At 51.1% G+C, this 13417-nt stretch overlaps 1 protein-coding gene across 5 annotated transcripts in view; it reads right to left on the reverse strand.

Moving 5' to 3' along the window:
* Window positions 1–314: 314 nt before the first annotated feature.
* WDFY4 (WDFY family member 4) overlaps window positions 315–13417 on the reverse strand; it is a 280511-nt gene continuing 267408 nt past the window's right edge. For all 5 annotated transcript variants that reach the window (XM_057308810.1, XM_057308808.1, XM_057308809.1 and 2 more), the window contains 5 exons: window positions 10208–10387; window positions 7760–7942; window positions 5568–5652; window positions 1851–1962; window positions 315–773 (listed from right to left, as the gene is read on the reverse strand). In XM_057308810.1, coding sequence (XP_057164793.1) covers window positions 707–773; window positions 1851–1962; window positions 5568–5652; window positions 7760–7942; window positions 10208–10387 — 627 coding nt within the window. In that variant the 3' untranslated portion in view covers window positions 315–706. The remainder of the gene's footprint in view (window positions 774–1850; window positions 1963–5567; window positions 5653–7759; window positions 7943–10207; window positions 10388–13417) is intronic.

A 13417-nucleotide genomic window follows, 5' to 3' on the forward strand; every position in this document is an offset into this window, starting at 1 on the left:
CAGAGACAGGGCAGGCATACCTTGGCGGGGTGTCTCTCCCCCATTTCCCAGGCTGACATGGGTGGCCTCATGTCCATATCCTGTGTCTCAGCCATGGAAGTAAGCCTTCTGAGCGTGGCCCCTTGCTCCCCCCGGGCCCCTGTCCAGCAGACAAGCCTGCAGGAGAGGCGGTTCCACGGAGGGAGACAAGAGGGCCTGAGAAACACTCTGAGAGTGGGCTGTGCGTCCCTGAGGCCTTCCTGGCTTTCTAGGTAGGGGAGGCAAACACCTGAGTGGAAAAGGGTGGTGATTTTATACTCACGAGCCCTCTGGCATCTGGAAAACAGTTGTTTTAATAAAATAAAGACAATCCAATATTTCCCATTAGTTTCCAGTAAGCGACCCAATTTTTTTCCCATGTAATAAGCCCTCTGGAAAGGTGAGTCTTGTGAGTTCGTGGGAAGCTTGTGAGCGAGTCACGGTTTCTAGGTCGTTGCTCACAGGCTCCCAGGTGCTCTCCTTTTTACAGAGCGTGTCCTTGGACAGTCCACGGCCGAAGTCCCACAGGCCATGCAGTGGCTCAGCGTGTGCAGCTGTGAGGTCCAGCAGTCCCTTCCTCGGGGGACACTCCTCTGCACCCCAGGCACTGCATCAGCCCGCATTCGTGGGGTGCCGCTGCCGCTCAGGACGCACGCTGCTCGGCCAGACCTCCGCCGTCTCTTTCTTCCTACCCTTCCGCAGACCAGCAGAATATTCTCCCCTTCTCATCACCGACCAGGAGTTTGGTCTGGTTTCTTGGGAAGAGAAGGAATAAACAGGACTGTTAGAGCCAAGCCTGTGAGTCCCACTTACCCCAGCTGGCCCTCAGGAAACGCGACACAGGGGGGAGGGGGGTTCAGTCCAGGACCCCGTGGGGCCTGCACCTGGCCTCCATCTGAGGCAGGGGGAGGGGCTGGGAGAACTGGAGAATGTTTTGACCTGGGGGGAGGGGGACTTTTGAACTATGAGGATTGTGGTCTCCCTCCTGAGTATAGGGGGACAGTCCAAGATGTCCAGGCTCCAGGGAGCAGGGTGAGGCCCAGACTTTTCTCTCCAGCATCTCCAGGTGTGCCTGCTGTCCTGTGAACACACAGCCGCCACCCCGCCCAACCCCAGCCAAACAAATGGCAAGATTTCCTGCAAAGAGTCAGGGCTCTGGACTCTCCGTCCCTTTGTCCATGGCCCAGCCTCGCCCACCTCACTTCAGCGTGGTTTCTAGAACATGGTGTGGTTCCGACCACCACGGAACCTGAGCCCCCACTCCAGGGCAGTGAGGGAAGAAGGGAAACAGGTCTCAAAGGCCCGTGGCCTCCTGAGGCTACACTTCCTAGTGTATTTGGCTTAACGAGAGTAAGTACCACTTACTGCCACAGGGTAACTGTGAAGAATTAAACAGTGTCTATCCAGCGTAGTGCCTGACACTCGGCTACTCTACACTGGCTTAGAGCTTTCAAAAGGCTGGGTTTTTTTTTGGTAACCAAGGATCATCACCACACCAAATGTCCTGATTGGTAGTGGGCCTCAGGAAGGAAGTCCCTCTCCAGCATGACACTACCAAGCCATATACTTCTACCTTCTAGATTTCTTCATGAATTCATGGATATTTGAGAGAGAGAGAGAGAGAGCAAGAACATGTGTGTGTTAAAAAAATGTCCTAGGGTCCTGCAGGGGCACCTCGTTGGCCTCTTGTGCGTGGTGGGCCCTCCCAGGTCACTGTAGCGGTGAGGCCACCTCCCAGGGCCATGAGACCTGAGCCTAGAGCCACGGGGACTTTCCTAGGGGCAACCCCGGCGCCCCCTGCTGGTGGCCTGAAGAACACGGGCCTTGGTTACCTGGACACAGCCAGAGCTGTCACCGCAGGGCTGGTCTTGCTGGGCTTCCCGGTCAGAGCGAGGCTGACATCCAGCTCTCGACACAGGGCAAGATTCTTCTCCCACCTGTGACCTGTGGGCATCGTGCAGGAGAATCATTCGAAACCCCGAGTGGCCTCACACACATGCACGTGTGCGTCCACACGCGGGGCCACAAACACATACACACGTATTTATATTTGTGGTCAGCAACTTGTTAAATTGAGGGGGAAATATATTTAATCTTGGCCTGTGCTGTTGCAAAAAGGGCCGTCCCAATTTAATTTGCAGGCTGTGATAGTTACATGTGCTGACGTGCTGCGGTATCCATTGTGTACCAAATTGGATTTGTGTATTATTGCTTTCTAAATTGCATGCCTAGTTCAGCAAAATTGTTCATCAGTGTTTACTGGCTTTATGCTTAATAAGATGCCCCACAATACCTTGCTGCCAGGATGTAATGCAGCCCGTAATTGCCTAGTAAAAATAAATTACATAAAGTCGGCATTATCAACTTATCTAAATCCTCTCACGCCACAACCAATAATTAAATGCTGAGAACGTTTTTTCAAAAAATATAACTCAATGATTGTTACTTCACTCATTTTAATGACTGCATTTGGGGACAGACAGTAATTCCTTCAGCATGGAGGGGTGAGATGGAGGGACATCAGCTGGGTACATCCCCGCGAGGTCCCTCGGTGGCCGGGTGGGAAGATGCCGCTGTCCCAGCTGTGCCGAGGTGGCCTCTTCTGTGCACACACAGGCCTGTGCACTGGGAAATGCATGTGCATTTTGTGTTTGTGCAAAAGTCCAAGCAACAAGCCTCCCTCGAGCACTTTTTATGTACCAGTTTGAGTCCAGATCTACGCAGTGATTCCTAAAATGAATTGTGCTCAACGGGGTTGGTCCTTGCTGCAAATGACAAATTAATGAATTCCAGGCAGAAATTAGATTACATCCGCACACGGATGCAGCATCCTTAATATCTTCAAAGATCTCCTCTCTTGCCCTTTACGACGTCTCAGGATGCAGCGATATGCACGCCATAGGACACGTGTGCAAATATCTATGAGTCATGCCCAATACTGTCGCCTTCCAGCAAAACCATTTTGAGCGATATTTTGAGAACAGCAAGACCTCCACTGGCTTAGGTGTGTAAGCCTGCATATGGGCTTGCTGGCTCCGTCCTGTGGCCCAGCCTGGTTTTCATGAATGTGTCTGTGCCCTCATGTCATTTCACCTGAATCCTCCCTTGAACTGTGATCACGACCCTGGCACCTAATTCTATTTGACAGGGGTGGCCTCAGGCACCCTCAGCACAAACGACAGGGGAAGGATGTGGACCTGGGCCTAAGGGGGCCCTTGCCGGCCTGAAACCATCTTGTGAGCTCCCTAATGCCATCAGCCGGTATATGAGGGGGGGAGGCTCTCACAAGCCTGTGAAAATTATAAGGACGAGCTGCATTTTTTTGTTGAGTAGACTCTTGTCTATGCCCTATTATTTTTCTGTTATCACGTTAGGATGATCGCCATCTGACGGGGTGGGCGACCTGAGGGACAGAGAAGCTGTTGGGGCCAGCCAGGTCTACAGCCTTGTCTCCTGCTTTTTCTCTCACTCCCATTGCTCCGGACCCCATTCCCAAAGAGCACGATCTCAGCATAACTGTTGTTCTTGAGTAGAAATCCATGAATACGCTGGCACTTTCAGAACAAGTAGAACGTCTCTGAGGTGCCCTCTGTTCATCTGTCTTTCCATCCGCCCAGCATTCTTGTTCAGACGTGTGTTTATGTACCTTTTCCTCCCTGGACCTCCATAGCTTCAGAAATGGGCAGTGGTGCCCAGCCTGCCCCGGCACGCTCTCAGGCAGGTGTACCACAGACTTGTTCATGGCAGGCTGCAGAATAAGGATCCCATGCCAACTCTCTTCCACGTGGGTGGCCAGTGGGGAGGAAGTCTGGCCCCTGCTCTCCAAAGAACTGCTGTCAGTTTCTTAGAATGCATAAGCCCAGCACATCTTTCTTTTTCTGCCGAGATGGGCTGATTCCTTGTAGTGCCAAAGGACCCTCGAGACACTGGGACCCGTGAAGTGAATGTGGTTGTAGATCCTTGTGAGGTCACTGCTCTGGGTCAGCCCAGATTATTGACAAGTGTTCCTGGATGGCTTATTTTGAAGAAGGGATTCCCCGTGCAGAGCCTGCGACCTAGCAAGGGCTGATCCAATGTCTGTGTATGCTTGTGTGAAGAAAGAACCATAATGGATGACTAAATGACTCAAGGAGGTGTGGAATACATTCTAGAAAGGAACTAACTGAAAATGGCTATTCTTTTCAGAAGGAAGCCCTCAGCACTCTGGAAAATTCTCTCCCATGAAAGATCATGGGTCCTGGCATGCAGAGCAAACCAGAGGGACTCATGATGACAGGAGAATTCACACTTCGTGGACACCAGGAAAGATGTCTCGGTTCTGGGCCAGAATCTTCAATGAAGACAGAGCTGAGAAGGGAAGTTTGCTGCATTGGAGGAGATAATGGTGGGGGCCACTGGGACAGCTGTGGTGGAAGAGAAGGAGGCGATGGCTTTGATGGTGACCTCTGTGCCCGTGGTTGGGGGTGGTGCTGTGGATGGTGACGTGTGGCAGTACCTGTGGCTGAGGTTAGTCTGGGTGTGAAGGTAGTCTGAGGTTGGTTGTGTCTGCTCTGGTGGCAGAAGTGAGAACTATAGTAGTCACACACCTTTGGGCAAGTTACTAAGCCTCTCTGGGCTTCAATTTCCTTCTCCTTCACAGGGCTGTTATAGTAAAATCTACCTCGCACGGTTGCCGTGACAAATAAGAGAATGTGTGACAAGTGTGCACCAGGGAGGCCGCTCCTGGTCAGCCCTCTCCCTCCGAGTTCTGTCATGGTGGCCATGCTGGTGGTGGTACCAGCGGCCGTGATGGAAGGAGAGAGAACAGATTTTCCTACTTCAGTCCCATCCGCCACAACCCAAAGAGGATTCTGGAATAGTTGTTCTCTTACTTTGGCGCACACCACACTTACCTGGGCACCTGTTAGATATGGAAATTCTAACAACCCCAATTGTTTGCTGGGGTTGAAGGTAAGAGCAGGACCCAGATCTATATATTTAATAAGACTCCTGGGCGCTGCTGATGCAGAGGACCCCCAGACCCACTTTGAGGAGCTTGCCATGGGGTTGGGTGGGTTGAGCCAGGATCCAGAGGGCAGGCTCGGACACTATGGAATCACTTCCTCTCCCCAGACATAGGGCAAGGCTCCTCCCTGGCCCCTGCCTGCTGCTGTCTATAGCCTGGCTGTCTAAGCAAGTAGGTATTTGGACCCAGGTTCTAGGCTGAGAAGTTTGGCATTGAAGAGTCATCCAGGCAGACGGAGAACATCAAACCAAGTTCTGCAAGGCGTGTCCCTCCCTCCCCTTTCTGAAGCTCAGGAGCTCCTGACAATCGCCATCACCACTGCTCGCACGTCCAAGGAGCAGCCCAGAGCTCACTGGTCCCAGCATGATGGGGCCAGGATGCAACAGGACTTCTCCGTGATGCTTCACATCCCACTAACGGCTTGCAATAAACTGTGCTCTGTCCCCCTTCCCTGGGCTCTGTAGGCCTGAATGGAGCTCTGGAGGGCAGAGGAGAGGAAAGAGTGAGCAAGGCAAGGGTGCCCCCCCCCCAGCAGGGCAGGTACCTCTAGGGCTTGGAGGGGGAGCCGAGGGCTCCTCTGGTGTTGCCAGCCCAGGAACTGACGTCTTCATGTCCTCAGTCCTCCAAATCTGTCCAGAAAAGAGAAAAGGCCGTGGCTGGGGAGATGATCCCGTCTGGAGCCTCGGGCCCACCCATTCTCTCACATCCAAGTGACTCTGAGGGAAGGGGTGGGAGCATGGTGCCCTTTCACCTCCAGGACTCATGGATTCTCTGGGACAGCTTACTGAGGCTTCGGCCCAGCACAGTCGCAGCTTGGATGGGTTCGCTCTGCCCTCCTGTGACCGCAGTGCCCCTGCCCTCCGCCTCTTAGCAGTGGGGTGAGACTCAGCAGCTAGCTTATTGTCATTTTACTCAGCGAATGCCCGCACATTCCACTGCCGCCATCCCTGGAGGCCTCCCTCCTCACTCAGCAGCCGGGCCTCCCCATCCTCTGTGTCTGGCTCTTGGTCCCAAGCCCTCCTGGCAGTGTCCTCAGGCTGACCACCTACAGCTTCTCACTTGCTAAGTCTGGACGTTTTGTAGCCAAAGGACAAGGACCAGCCTTCCCTTAAAGATTCTGCGATCTCCACACCAGGCCTAGCACAGCGCCGGGCCATCACAGGAGCTCGGTTACCATCCCGGATAAATGAGTGCTGAGTGTATGAGAGACTCCCACTCATCAGTGGGGGGCCTTTGAAAGAAATGCACCTGCTGCCCAGGCAGGCCGGGCTCCTCTGGACCACACCCCACCAAACCCAGGCCTCGCTGACCCCCTCCTGTTCTGGCTAGCCCAGGACGCCCTGCTCTCTGCAGAGACCACGTGCCCCTCAGAGCCGCAGATCAGGCTTCTTAAGGGGCCCTCCTCAGTCTTGTCTCTTATCCACACACACTGGCCCCTAGGCCTGCCCAGCCTCTCCGTATGCTGTGACCTTTCCTCCTCCTCGGGACTCAGCTACACTGCCACCCCCGCTCGTGTCTCTCTGTTAGAAATAAATCCAGTCTCCCTGTGGACCCTCCCCACATATTCATTCTGCAAGTATCATCTTCTGCTTCTTCTGAAACTGGGGGCCTGGACATCTGGAAGGCAAGGCTAAGTCGTAGCCATGCTGGCACACAGCAAGCTTTCATAAATATCTATAGAATTCAATGGGCCTTTTCTTTAATATCTCGTGGCATTCAGTTGACATTTCCTTTCATAAACTGTGGAATTCAATTGACAGTTTCTTGAGTAAGCCTCTGAGTTATCTTTACTTATTCCTTCATCTCTCCTGTCAGTCTCAGAAAAATAACCTTGTTCTTCCTGTGCTAATCCTCACACCTCAGTGTTTGTTTCCTTCTCTTCCTGGTTTCTTGATGCTTTCCCTCGCCATGGCCTTCCTCAGAGGAAGTCATAGCATGGTCATAGCATGCACTGCATACGTGTATTCTGTTTGTCTTGTCGTCTAGGATACGAGCATCTTGAGGGTAAGGGCCTATTACCATTAATTTCTGTGTCCCCTATGGCGCGTATGAAGAATTTGGCACAGAACCAGAGTTAGGGGGATAGATACATGGGTAGATGAACAAATATGTGGGTGGATAGATGGATTCGTGGGTAAATGGATGGATATATGGAAGGTCAGATCATTGGATAGAGGGATAGGAAGGAAGGAAGGAAGGAAGGAAGGAAGGAAGGGAGGAAGGAAAGAGATAAATAGTTGGGTAGGTAGATAGTTGTATTATTGGGTGGATGGATGAATAGATGGGCAGATGGAAAAATAAATGGATGGAAGGATGGATGGATGGATGGATGAATAAGTATAGAGATAAATAGCTGGTTGGATTAGTGGGCGGACAGATGGGTGGATGGATGGATGGGCAAGTGTGTGAATGGATGGCCCAAATATTTCTTTTCAGAACTGGGTATGTTCTTGTGCATTTGACCATTCGGGTTTTACACCTTGTGATAAGTGTTTATTTCATTACGTTAGTGTATGTGTGTATAAAACTATATATATAATTTTATGTATGTATTTATTTATTTACTTTTTGCCTGGAGTGAGACTTGCCTTTGTCCTCCCTTGCTGTGGAGACCTGGTCTGGCATGCCACCTGGTTTCAAATGCAGCCTACAGATTTAGACTCTTGGCGGAAGTGAGCAAAACAAAGAAAAACACTTTCTTGTACCATGCTTTCATTCTGCCCAAGACACACCTACCCGAACCATGCCGTCTTGACTCCCAGTGATGATGACATGGTTTGTGTCCCATGCTGGCCCCTCCATCGCGCAGCAGCAGGTTATGGCTCCTTCAGGGCCCCAGGCCGTGGTGATGCTGGCCAGGGGCTGTCCGTTGACATTCCATAGAGATAAGTGGGCTCCCGCACAGGAGACAATGGTGCCCTGCAGCAGCGAGAGCCGGCTTTACTCCCCTTGCTGAGGTCACTGCCTGCCCATCTGCCATTGCTCAGCCAGAGTTTACACCCATGCACCCTTACCCTGCTATCTTCTGAAGACTAACCAGGTAATCCAAGACCTTCTAAGACACCCGCTTCTTCCCAGATGACTCATAGGTCTCTTGTGTTTTCATACACAGCAAATTCCTGGCTATTTTCCTATTGCAACCATGTGTTTGGATACTGCTTTCCCTGACACAAGCTGACTGGCTCACCCACTGGGGTCCTTCCACAGCCCTCTCCCTGACCATATACTGACTGGCATAGAAGATCCAGCTTGGAGACTGCCCCTGGCTCTGGACATGGGACCGATACCTGGCTGGCCAGCCCTAAACCCAAGAAAATCTGGATATCACCTGATGGAGGGCAAGGAGAGGTCTGAATGATTGTATATGGCTCATAAAATTGGACAACGTCCCTCTGAAGGGAATTTCTGAGGAAAAATGTCCCCATTGAATCTCCTGTAATGTTTATGTCCAGAGTTTTCTTCTCACGTCCTTGTCTATATTATAGCCAATGGTGTAGTGGTCACTGTCACTGAGGTCTCATAAAACCAGCTGGAGCCATGCCTTTGAGTCTTGCCCTAACCACAAAAGGGATGTGGGGAACTCAGTGCCCTTCCGTAGCCTTCTAGACTGGGCTCCATCATGTCTTTTCCTGAACTGTTCAGTATAGAGTCTGCTTGAGGCCAAGGACCATGTTTGATACATCTCTGCCCAGTACCCAGCACTGGGCCCAGCAGGCACTCAATTGGTGAGCACAACTGGTTTCAGGACAAGTTGAAGTCAACAAGTTGTTGTCCTGATGTAAGTCTTCTCTGAGGACTGAGGACATTATTCTTTATGGGTTTTATGCTCTCTCAGATCAGGGCTTGGTTCCTTTCCCAATATATCCCCCAGTTCATTCATTCACCCACCATCCATTCATCTATTCATCCACCCATCCACTCTCTATCTGTCCATCTACCTATCTACCCACTAATTCACCCAAATTTCCAACCACCCACATACCTATTCATCCATCCATCCATCCATCCACCTATCGCCATCCACCTATTTATCCTTCAATCTTCCCATCCATCCACCTACCCATCTATCCACCTATCATCCATCCATCCATCCATCCATCCAACCATCCATCCATCCATCCATTCATCCATCCATCCATCCATCCATCCATCCATCCATCCACCTATCTGCCATCCACCTATTTATCCTTCAATCTTCCCATCCATCCACCTACCCATCTATCCACCTATCATCCATCCATCCATCCATCCATCCATCCAACCATCCATCCATCCATTCATTCATCCATCCATCCATCCAACCATCCATCCATCCATTCATCCATCCATCCATCCATCCATCCATCCATCCATCCATCCACCTATCGCCATCCACCTATTTATCCTTCAATCTTCCCATCCATCCACCTACCCATCTATCCACCTATCATCCATCCATCCATCCATCCATCCATCCATCCATCCTCTATCTGCCCATGTAACAGTCATCCTCGATTCAGGCCTACCTGGAGACCACTTTGGACTAAAGTTGGTACCAGGAGCCTTCTTGAGCATCTCCCCCTCCTTCTATTATCCCTTTGCCCATTCTGTCCATGCGCTGGACCTCCTGGGGCTTTCTGCGAGCAGTTGCAGAGGCTTTGAATCCTCAGGGAACCCTGTGCCCTACGATGGGGATTCCAGCCTGGGAGAAACTCCACACTGAGATTTAGATATCTATTTCTCTAACTCTCTCTCTTCTCTCTGTCTCTGTCTTTCTCAAACATACACATGTTCCTGACAGGCTCATCTATGGTAGCCAGCATGGAGGGACAAGCAGAAGCACTTCCTGCCATGGAGACCAGAAGCACCTGCTGAGTTAACGATGATTTGGTCAGTGAGCTCAATCAGTCAGTCAAGCCCAGCAGAGCTCTTACCAAAGCCAACTCCATGCCTGTGCCAGAACAGACACTTCCCACCACCCCCACCACCCTGAGGGAGAAAAATAAAAAAGGAAAAAACCAAAATCTAGACCCAGATGCTGCACACGTTGATGGCTCCGCTCTGCCTGGTAAAGAACAGTCCGCACATTCGGGAGCCCCTCCACATTCTTGCGTGGTCAGCCTCTCTCTGCCCCTGGGTTTTCTCTCGGGGCACTGCACCGTGCTGCCAGGCGGGCTCCCAGACATGGAGAAGGCAGGGCCTTACCGAGACGTCACTGATGGCGAGAGCAGAGATGGCCTCTCGGTGGGCAGGCAGGCGGGCCACGTGGGTGAGGTGGTCCAGGTCCCACAGGATGCAGGTACAGTCTTGGGAGCCACTCACCAGGAGGCTGAAGGCGACTGATGCTGCCAGGCATGTGACAGCCTGGGTGTGTCCATACAAGGCCTGGAGACAAGAGGCAGACCCACAGGTGAGGAAAGGGACCCTCCATCCAGCTACCTGGGGAGAAATCCTGCCCTCTCTTTCACTGTTGGGCCCAGAGGAGGAAACAGAGATTCAGGGTAAGTCTGTGATTCCAAAGTCTGTGGTATGTGTACACGTGTGTGTGTGTGTGTGTGTGTGTGTGTGTGTGTGTGTCCATGCTGGCCTCTCAGTTCCATCCATTTCTGGGAGTTGAGGCCCGGCCTGAGTGGGTCTGCAGTCCATTTACGATAACCGAAAGAGGCCAGCAGCGCCCTCTTGCCGTGTGCCCCCCGCACTGTCTTGCGGCTGGTCACATGTCAGCCTCCTGATTTGCAAAGTGCGCCGTTACAACCAGGTGCGTGAGCATTGTCCGAGAACATGTTAGAAACACAAATTCCTGGGACCTATCGAAGACCTACTGAATCAGAAACTCTGGGGTTGGGCCCCAAAACATGGGTTTTCACAAGTCTTCCAGGAAATTTCTGGGCATGCTCAGGTTTGAGCATTACACCAAGGGAGCCTCGGAAACAAGTATGCATCTGCCCACTAAAATGGGAAGAAGGCAGGGAGGTCAGGTCACAGTTACAAAAGAAGCGACTTTTCACGTACGATGGGTCTGGGTTCATAGCCTGTCTGGCCACATGGCAGCAGGTGACTCAGGGCCTTGGTCTTGGCCCTCAGGTTGGCCTGTGCTGGGTCTGGCCTGGTTCACAGATGCCCACGTATCCAGATAGGGCCAGAGGCCTTGCTCCCCGGGGACGCGTGCCAGAGGGGCTGCGGTGGCCTGACACCCCCAGGCCCACTGCTGTGGGCAACAGTGTGGTTTCCGTCACAACTGTCCCAGAAGCTGCCAGGTAAGCATGATCTGAGGGCTCCCGTGTGCGCATGTGCTGCCGTCCTTTGGAGTCAGCCAGAGAAGTGCGGAGGTGGCCTTCTCAATCGTGACCACCCTGGCTTAGCTCGTGGCAAACCTCCACCCTCAGGCAGATGACGGCTCCCTCATTTGGGTCAAGGAGGCTGAGCAGCATTTTTCAAAGGTGTCACTTTGCCTGGTCCCAGCAATTAGAAGTTCGGCCAGGGATTCCTGTTTATTTCTAACAGACCCTAATGTGGCACCAACCAGACGGTGCTGGCAAGGTTCTGGATGTGACCCACAGAAGATGCTTTGGGTCATCTTAGGAAACCGGAAACTGTCTAAAGGAAGAGAAAAAAAGAGGCTTTGACCAGAGCTCTGATGTCTAAGTTCTGACCGCAGGGGACATGGCGACTCCACAGTGTGTAAACCAGGGGACCCTGCAGTCAGGGCTGGGGATTCAGAAGGCGAAGCTCTGAGCCCAAGTGCCTACACGTGTGCTGCCCATTAATGGACCCAAGCCCGCGGCACCGTGAGCACTTAGCCCGCCCCGTCGGGAAAGGCTGGGGGAATCAGCGAAGGAGGACACCCGATTTCAATGTGTTCTCTAATGCCTCTTGTTTTCTCAGAATGCGGTAGTCCCCCCTTCTCCATGGGGGACACGCTCCAAGACCTCAGCAGGTGCCTGAAATGGCAGAAAGTACCGACCCCTGTGTCTACTGTGTTTTTTCTCCTATACATACGTAACTATGACAAAATTTACCTTACGAATTAGGCACAGTAATAGATTAATAGCAATAACTAATAACAAAACAGAATAGTTATAATAATATACTATAACAAAAGTTATGTGAATGTGACCTTTCCCTCTCAAAATATCTTCTTGGACACCGTACTCACCCTTCCGGTGATGATGTGAGTTGATGAGATGACACAAGGGGAATGGCATAGGCACCGTGACGCGGTGTCTCTCTACTACTGACCTTCTGACAAGGAGTCAGAAGGAGAAGCATCTGCTTCTGGGTAGCGGGTGACCGCAGGTAACGGAGACCACAGGAAGTGAAACCAGAATAAAGGGGCGGAGGGGAGGGGACTAGTGCAGGACCTGTTTGCCCGGGCGATCAAAATAACTTCATGATGTCATCGTACCTAACTAAAGTAGCAAAAAATAAACTAGAAGCCTCTGGAAATAAGCGCTCCCGCTGGCCACCTGTGGCGACTTGGGCGCACTGACTCGTCGGGGCCGTAAAGCTACGGAGCCACTGTAGATAAAGCACTATGTCCCTGCTTGGTAATTCCACTTCTGGAAATTTATTTTAAAGAAACAATTAATCAGAAGCAAACAGCAATCTGTATAAGTTGTTTTCTGCAGCACTATTTAAAATAGTTAAAATTTGGAAGTAATGTAATTGTCTAGTTTTAGAAGAAATGGTTTATTAAACTGTGGCGCACTGACATAACAAAACAATTGAAATGTAATTTTATGGAAATGGAATAATATGGAACAATTGAAATGTAAATTATAGAGACTGTGGAAAAGCAGAAACGATTTGATAGGCTGGGCGAAAATAGAATAAACATAACTACACAATGATCAGAATGGTATAAATATGTATATCTGGGGATGGCAGCATGCAACAATGAAAACTTTTATAGGGATTAGAGAGAATTGTTCAACTTTGAAGTGAATTTGAAATTTGTCTTTAATGTTGTAATATCTTTAAAAAATAAAACACTTAAAAAAAAACTGCTTATGAAACTAATGATGATTTTGTCAACCAGTCGGGGACAGATGCCCTCACTGAGCAGCTGGTGGCCTGGGGGATCCCCAAGGCCATGTCAGCCGCTATCGGTACATGCGAAAGTATTTTATTTTGCCTAGGAAAAAAGAGCTTGTGGGATTCCCCCTCCCTTTTCCTCTTGATTTATAGCTAGGAGAGGATGATGAAGGACATTTTTATGCTGTCAATACCGGGGCTTTTACAGTTCATCTTCATTTCTAAAAGGGACCTTGGAGCAGCCGGGGAGGCCGCTTCCCTGACTCCCCATGGCTGGCCAGCTCCGCAGTCAGGCTGGGTCTGCGGCTGTCCCCAGAGTGGGGCCTGGGAGAGGGGGACATGTCACAGAGTAAAGCACGGTCTCTTCACTCAGGCCTGGAA

This window comes from Ursus arctos, unplaced genomic scaffold (assembly GCF_023065955.2).
Source record: "Ursus arctos isolate Adak ecotype North America unplaced genomic scaffold, UrsArc2.0 scaffold_7, whole genome shotgun sequence".
Lineage (NCBI taxonomy): Eukaryota > Metazoa > Chordata > Mammalia > Carnivora > Ursidae > Ursus > Ursus arctos.